The sequence below is a fragment of the Triticum dicoccoides genome, chromosome 3A, assembly GCF_002162155.2.
Source record: "Triticum dicoccoides isolate Atlit2015 ecotype Zavitan chromosome 3A, WEW_v2.0, whole genome shotgun sequence".
NCBI lineage: Eukaryota > Viridiplantae > Streptophyta > Magnoliopsida > Poales > Poaceae > Triticum > Triticum dicoccoides.
The window spans coordinates 354294361-354301966 of NC_041384.1; the positions used below are offsets into that span (position 1 = coordinate 354294361).

Consider the following 7606-nt stretch of genomic DNA (forward strand, 5'->3'; position numbering starts at 1 on the left):
ACATCAATAATTTTGCTGTCAAACTTGCGTTCTACAAGTGCTTGGAAATTTTTGAACACTTGAAAAACATCAGATCTTTTCTTGAGGAGATAAATTCAAGAAAATTTGCTATAGTCATCAATGAAGCTAACATAGTATGTGTGTCTACCAACAGAGGTGGGGGCAGGACCCCAAACATCAGAAAATATCAATTGCAAAGGTTGAGTAGAAACGCTAGTTGATATGGGATAAGGTAATTGATGACATTTTGCTCTTTGGCAAGAATCACAAATAGTTTCAATATTTCGCTCACCAACAAACGGGAGCTTATTTTTCCTAAGCAAACGTTCAACTAAGGAAAAGAGGCATGTCCTAAACGATCGTGCCATCGTGTGGACGAAAGCTTGATAGCACCACAAGCTTGTTTATTTGATCTTCTAAACTCCGGAATCAACGGGTAAAGCCCTCGAACACATCTACCTCGATAGAGAACTTTCCTCGGGGCCTGATCCTTGATCAAAAAGAAGAAAGGATGGAATTCAATGAACACATGATTATCAATACTAGTTCGATGAACGGAGAGAAGATTTTTGTTGGCACTAGGAACATGCAATTTTTTTTAAGATGAATCTTGCGAGAAGGGGTACGTATAACCGAATGACCTATATGACTTATCCTCATACCTGCACCACTTGCCGTGTGGATTTGATCTTTTCCATGGTATTTCTCACGAAGGGTCACCTTCTCAAGCTCCCCCGTGAGATGGTTGGTGGCGCCACTGTCAAGATACCAATTGGTATCGACACCATAGGATCCATGGGCGGCGGCGGCAACCTTGTCATCTTCATCAGAGGAGGCTTCGTCTTCATCGAAGCGATACCAGCAGTCCTTGGCTGTGTGGCTAGGCTTGCCACAGACCTGGCAACGCACGGCATCAGGTCGTGATCAGCCCGAGCCGCCGCCGTTGCCGCCCCGCCATGACGGCCCCTGTTGTTGGTGAAGTTGGGGCGTCCGCCGCGGGAGCCGGAGTTGCTGGAGCGGCCACCACCTTGCTTGCCCTTGTGTCGAGGAGGACCGCGAGGACGAGGTGAGTACCCGCCGCGCCCGCGAGTGGCCGCGTTGGCCGAGGACTTGAAGCCGCCGCCAATGCTGTGAAACTGAGCAACGCGCTGATCAAAGTTGCTTAGCATGGCATACAACTCGTCAAGGGAGACCGGCGTGACGCGGGCGTCGAGGGCGGAGACGAGGGGCTGGTAGTCCATATCCAGCCCATGCAGCAGGTAGGAGATGAGCTCATCGTCCTGGATGGGCTTGCCGGCCGCCGCGAGTTCATCGGCAAGACCACGCATATGAGCGTAGTATGCAGCAACCGATTGGTTGCCCTTCTGTGCATTGATCAAGGCAGTGCGAATATTGTTGACACGACTCAAAAGATTGAGAGGAAAACATGCCTGCAAGCGCCACCCGGAGGGCGCGCGCGGTGGTGACCGTGGTCACCGCGATCAGCACTTCTTTGGAGAGATTGTTGAGGAGGTAGCCAAGCACTTGCTGATCCTCCCTCACCCAGATGGGATGGAGAGGGTTGAGCTCGGACGACTCCTTGCCGTCCTTGTCCTTGGTGACGAGGAGGCGGGTGGGTTCCGTACAGTTCCATCGACGTAGCCGAAGAGCCCAGCTCCCCTCAGCTGCGGCGTAACTTGTGTTCGCCACAGGACGTAGTTCGTCCGGGAGAGTTTCTCCGTGACCTGGCCACTGAGATTGGTTTGGGGGGCGCTGGAGGAAGACATGGCTTGGGACTATGGAGCAGCTAGGGTTTGGAAGAGGAGGCTCTGATTACCATGTGCGAATAGGCGAAAGCGTCTTACCCTCGATGTGAGGGGGCGCGTTACGTGTTATAGGCTGCAGGGGCGCACCTCCCTGACAATAGCGCATACAAGTTTGTTGGAGAAGATTACAACTTGGAGAGGAAGAGATAAAGAGATAAGAGGTTTTACAAGATATTGGATGACTTGTCTAACAACCTAGTCTATCTCCTGTACGTCTCCTGTGCGCCAACTCTGAAGACCAACGTAACATGTATATGTGTTTAACAGCCATGAGAGGCACGCAGAATTTGGTCAATCGATCGTGATTTGTTCTTAAGTATTTGCATATCCCCAAGACCCACATGGTTCACATTATTATTACTACCTCCCATTGAACACGGTTGATATCTGATTTCGAAGGGCGTCAACTGTAACTCTCGAGGGGCATGTAGTTACACATTCTTACAATAGTTTTTTGTGCTTCGCGTTGGTTTCTTCATGATAATGGATTTCAGGACTTTAAAGGTTTCTGTTGGTTTTGTTAAGGAAATATCTCTTACCAAACCAATGGTTGAACTCTGGAAACCTCCATCTTCATCAGAAGATTGTTGTTGTACATTTGCATTAGCAATATCAGTTCTGACCATGGAACCTGAGTGTCGCAATTCTTGCAGATTCAGAAGGCTATCTATTTGATGGAGACGGGTTTGATTATGTGAAATATACACTTATAAGGAATATTAAGGCACAACAAAGGAGCCTCAAGTGGGTATTTGCCTTTCATATTTTTTCGGAAAAGCATTTGCCTTTCCTGTAATTTTAGTTTGTAAATGTTGAGCTTTTGAGATGCCACTTTCCATTTTACCAAACAGGGAATACTTGAAAACATTTCCACGTGCCAAATATATCAATGATGCTAAGCCATGGGGTGAGCAGTGTGATATTGCATTCCCTTGTGCATCACAAAATGAAATTGACCAGGGGGAGGCTCTTTCAATAATTAGCTCTGGTTGCCGTGTTCTTATAGAATGTATGATGTCTTGAATTGTGTCTTTTGATTGCCTTCTCAGTGTTTATCCTTTGCAGATTAATTGTGTTTGTTAATTGCAGGTTCAAACATGCCATGCACTGGTCAAGCAGTTGATATCCTAAGAAAGGCAAAAGTCCATGTTGCTCCAGCAAAGGCAACTGCTGCTGGTGGGGTAATTCACTGTTTTGTTTGTTCTTGCCAATCATTTTGTTTGTTCTTGCCATTCATAGAAGAATGAGGTGTGGTTCAGTACAGCCCACTTAGAAAAGTTTACAATTTTAAGGGAGATTAAAACTTAACTTTTATTTGTAAAGGATACTGTGGTCTATTTTTAAGTGTATGTGCTCCAACCGTTAAAACTTCATTTCAATCTACACCAGAATCTTGACTGATTCTCATGGGCTTTTCCAAAATTTTGGAGCTCAGCACTTTCCCAAGTATGGTTGATGTACTTTGCACTGAGCACGTATATTTGAAACACTACTTTAATGAAAACCACTTAGACGGATTCCCGTCTCATACATATGCTCCCGACAGTAAATCATTAGACTCACACTATTCCCAAACATGTTCATGTTTTTTGTTTCTCTTGAATAACAAACAGGTAGCAGTCGGTGAACTTGAACTGAATCCAGAGTTCAGCTTAATGCAGTGGTCAGTAGAGGATTTCGAGAACAAAATACAGGTATAAGCCGCTGCTTCTGCCCGTTGGTGGCTACCCTTCCATTTTTCAATAAAGGGCGTATTTATTAACTCAAAATGTAGCATCAAGTGGATACAAAGCATGATGAGAAACACCCGGCCTCTGCATAACTAAGATCCACACAGCCAAATACTAACAAATTGACCCCAAAAAACGACATATCAGCAACGTAGAGTCATATAAGATCGACACTATGCCTATGTCGAAGGAGGTGGCTACCCTTCCATATGTGGTAATATGAAGCCCTACTAAGTTTCTTCTTTTGGTTAAAACAGGAAGCAGTAAAGCAAACATATGACAGGTCGATGAAAGCTGCTCAAGAATATGGAATCCTGAAAGAGAACCCAGAGTTAGTTTCCTTGCGATATCTTGTCCATTTGCCTACACCGGGCTTTTCACTCTAGAAGCTGATCAAGTACTCTCTCTCCAGGTCTTTGGTGCATGGTGCAAACATATCGGCCTTCCTGAACATTGCACAAGCCATGACTGATCAAGGATGTGTGTAGTTAAGCGTTTTTGTTCTGTCAAGAAGCAGAATTTGACATCCCTGCGGGCTGCATCCATGATCTCTGGTTGTACTGTGGTTGCTGCAGCCATTCAACATTTATTCGTAGCCTTCCTCACAGATCACTGTTTTACGTTTATTGGTAGCCTCCCTCACAGATCAATTTTATGTTTAGGCCTTGTCAAAGCTTTCCTCTGGTATGAAGGAAAAGCTTAGATATATTTAGAGTATAGAAGTGTTTCCTGTTGTAGATCCCCCATGTATTTATTCATTACTGCCAACATCAATGCTTGAAGAAGGAAATGTTCCTTTTTTGTGTGAATTCTGCTACCGAGTGTTGAGGGTATTAGGTTTTGCTAAGACAATGCTTTTAGTAGTATATGCCTTATATGACAAGTCAAATGCATCAAGGATGGAGGATATCAGCTCCTGGTGAAGGACGAGGAGACATAAATGGCGGTAGTACTTCGGCAATTTGTTCAATGGAGAGAACGAGGGCGCTACCATTGAGTCGGATGACTATTTTGATGATATCATTGAGTTGGACGACTCTTTTAATGATATTAGCAGGCGTTATAGTGAGTGCGGATTTTTGGAGGCCGAGCTCTAGTGAGCTCGGTATTTTGAAGAAGTCAAAAAGCGTATTTAAAAGTTTCAAAAAAATCTGAAAAAAATACCATGGAAACTTATATGTATTCCGCAAGAATGTGTTAAATTTCTTCGAAAAATGTTTTGATTTGTAGACTGTACAAAAATAACAAATTTCTGGCCCAATAACAAAAATAAAAGGCCCATTAAAATATGTATTTGTCTTTTTCCTGTACGCCACATGTAAACATATAACACCGTGAAATTTTGCATATACATAGTATACATGCGCATGTGTGTTCAGAAAATAAATTTGGAATTTTTCACACTCCAAAAAAAAATTGTAAACGAGCTCACTGGAGCTCGGCCTTCGTTGGCATTTTCCGGCGTTATAATGGCTTATAAAGGTTGAAAGAAGGAAAGTTGATGGGCCTCATTGTATCCTCATTGTGGTGTGCAGAGGCCTTGAAGACATAGCCATAGTATGGCTAACTAAACTTTTCAAACTCATTTTTCCGGCAAACGAGATACTAGAAGAATAAAAGCTGATTATATTAGTATTAATCTTCAAGAACAAAGAAGATGTTCAAACTTGTACTTGTTACCATGAAATTAAGCCGATGGGCCATCCAATGAAGCTATATTGTTAATTAAGCTGATAAGCCATTCAATAAGCCATGGAAGAGAGTCATTAAGCACCATTTAAGAAGAATGACAAGTGTGACAAAAAATTAGTTTGGTTTCATGCCTAAGTGTTGGACCATGGAAGCCATTTTTTTGGTGCGACAACTTACGAAGAGATACATGAAGCAAAAGAAGGACATGCATATGGTGTTCATTGACTTGAAGAAGTCCTACGATAAGATACCACATAATGCCAGGTGGTGGACCTTGGAAAAAAACAAAGTCCCAATAAAGTATATTACTCTCATCAAGGACAAGTACGAGAATATTGTGTCAAGTGTGTAAATAAGTGCTGGCGACACTGATGACTTTCTAATTAAAATAAGACCGCACCAAGGGTTAACTTTTAGCCCTTGCCTTTTTTGCTTTGATGATGAATATGGTCACACGAGATATACAAGGAAATATCCCATGGTGTATGTATGCTCTTTGTGGATGATGTGGTGCTAATCGATGATAGTCGGACTAGGGTTGATAGAAAGTTATAGTTATGGTTTTAGGCTTAGTAGAATTAATACTGAGTACATGAGGTGCAGTTTCAGTACTGCTAGGCACGAGGAGAAGGAGGAGGTTAGCCTTGATGGATGGGTGTTAGCTCAGAGGACAACTTTTGATATTTGGGTCAATGCTGAAGAAGGATGATGATATCGATAAAGATGTGAGACATCAAATCAAAGTCGGGTGGATGAAGTGGCGTCAAGATTCTGGCGCTCTCTGTGATAAGAGAGTGCCACAAAAACAAAAAAACAGATTATATAGAACGGTGATCAATGTTGTATGGCTGAGTGTTGGTCGACTAAAAGGTAACATGTTCAACAATTGGGTGTAGCGGAGGTGCACATGTTGAGATGGATGTGCGGCCACACAATAAAGGATCAAGATCAGAATGTTGATATACGAGATAGAATTGGAGTATCATCAATTGAAGAGAAATTTATCCAACATCATATGAGATGGTTTGGGCATATACGCTGCTAATCTCCAGAAACTCCAATGCATAGTGGACGATTAAAACATGCTGAAAATTTCAAAAGAGATTGGGTAAGGCCAGATCTGATATGAGAGGAGTTTATTAAGGAAAATCCGAAGGACTGAAATATCACCAAATAACTAGTCGTGATGAGGACATAACTACCTTGGATACGACCAAAAATATTGCATACATGCATATTTGTCAGGTGATTTCTAGTGCAAACTATTCAATAATCTATTTATATTATCCAGAACAAAAATACTTCACACACTTTTGTGTTTTGTCTAATTGCAGATGTATGGGACATTTGTACAATCCACATATGAAGATAAGGGAAAAGGAGAATTTTAGGTTCTATTCAAAAAGTCCTCTCACGTCACTTTTGGGCCAAGAGAAGATAGAGTCCAAGCCTCTCATGTTCTGGATTCAGATTTGGACTGCACAAACATACCTAACTCAAAACGTCAACAACTTTTTCATACGGACTCCGAATTGGGTGATTCTTTTTTCCATGGAAAGTAGATTTCGTGCTATTTCCAACCCATTTGAAATCACCTTCAAATTAGTCCGGAGCATTGAGATATTGACGAAACAATCTAACGCTGCAGCAGAATCTGAGTCAAACAACAAGTCTAAAGGTGTTTCACCACCTCCACTTGGGCCCATGAGCCTTGTACGACCTAGGGTTAGTTTTAGGATGCCTTGGGACGTCCTTCACCTCCTTGGCCGCCACCCCTTGCTCCTATATAAGTAGTGTAATACCCACGATGTGGCTATATCTCCCACGTGTCGGGGCACGACTTAGAGGCATAGTTGCATGGTAGGTTTGTCGCAAGAGGGGTAATCTTCACACAATCCATGTATTAAATAAAAAAGGGATAAAGAATTGGCTTACAATCGCCACTTCACACAAATACAAGTTATACATACATCATCCAGAATACAATCAAGGTCCGACTACGGAACCAAAGTAAAAGAAGACAACTCCAAATGCTAGATCCCCGATCGCCCCGACTGGGCTCCACTACTGATCAACTGGAAACGAAACAACACAACGAACACAGCCTTCATCGAGCTCCCATATGAGCTCAGTTGTGTCACTTGCATTGGTATCATCGGCACCTGGAACTGTTTGGAAGCATTTGTGAGCCACGAGGACTCAGCAATCTCACACCCGCGACATCAAGACTATATAAGCTTATGGGTAGGAAAAGGGTAGTGAGGTGGAGCGGCAACAAGCACTAAGCATATATGGTGGCTAACATACGCAAGTAAGAGCGAGTAGAGAAGCAATGCAACAGTCGTGAACTATAAGTGATCAAGAAGAGATCCTGAAACT

The 7606-nt window shown here is 42.8% G+C and overlaps 1 protein-coding gene and 1 pseudogene across 4 annotated transcripts in view; one reads left to right on the forward strand and one right to left on the reverse strand.

The window, feature by feature from the left end:
* Positions 1 to 4344, forward strand: part of LOC119268182 (NADP-specific glutamate dehydrogenase-like) — an 11334-nt gene extending 6990 nt beyond the window's left edge. Inside the window, exons 10-15 of one of the 4 annotated variants that reach the window (XM_037549753.1) lie at positions 2459 to 2549; positions 2657 to 2814; positions 2895 to 2986; positions 3419 to 3499; positions 3793 to 3866; positions 3948 to 4344. In XM_037549753.1, the coding sequence (XP_037405650.1) occupies positions 2459 to 2549; positions 2657 to 2814; positions 2895 to 2986; positions 3419 to 3499; positions 3793 to 3866; positions 3948 to 4023 (572 nt within the window). In that variant the 3' untranslated portion in view covers positions 4024 to 4344. Of the gene's footprint in view, positions 1 to 2458; positions 2550 to 2656; positions 2815 to 2894; positions 2987 to 3418; positions 3500 to 3792; positions 3867 to 3947 lie in introns of those variants that run through there. The other 3 variants (XM_037549754.1, XR_005132968.1, XR_005132967.1) reach the window with 3 other exon arrangements.
* Positions 1151 to 1289, reverse strand: LOC119273870 (annotated as a pseudogene).
* Positions 4345 to 7606: the final 3262 nt, after the last annotated feature.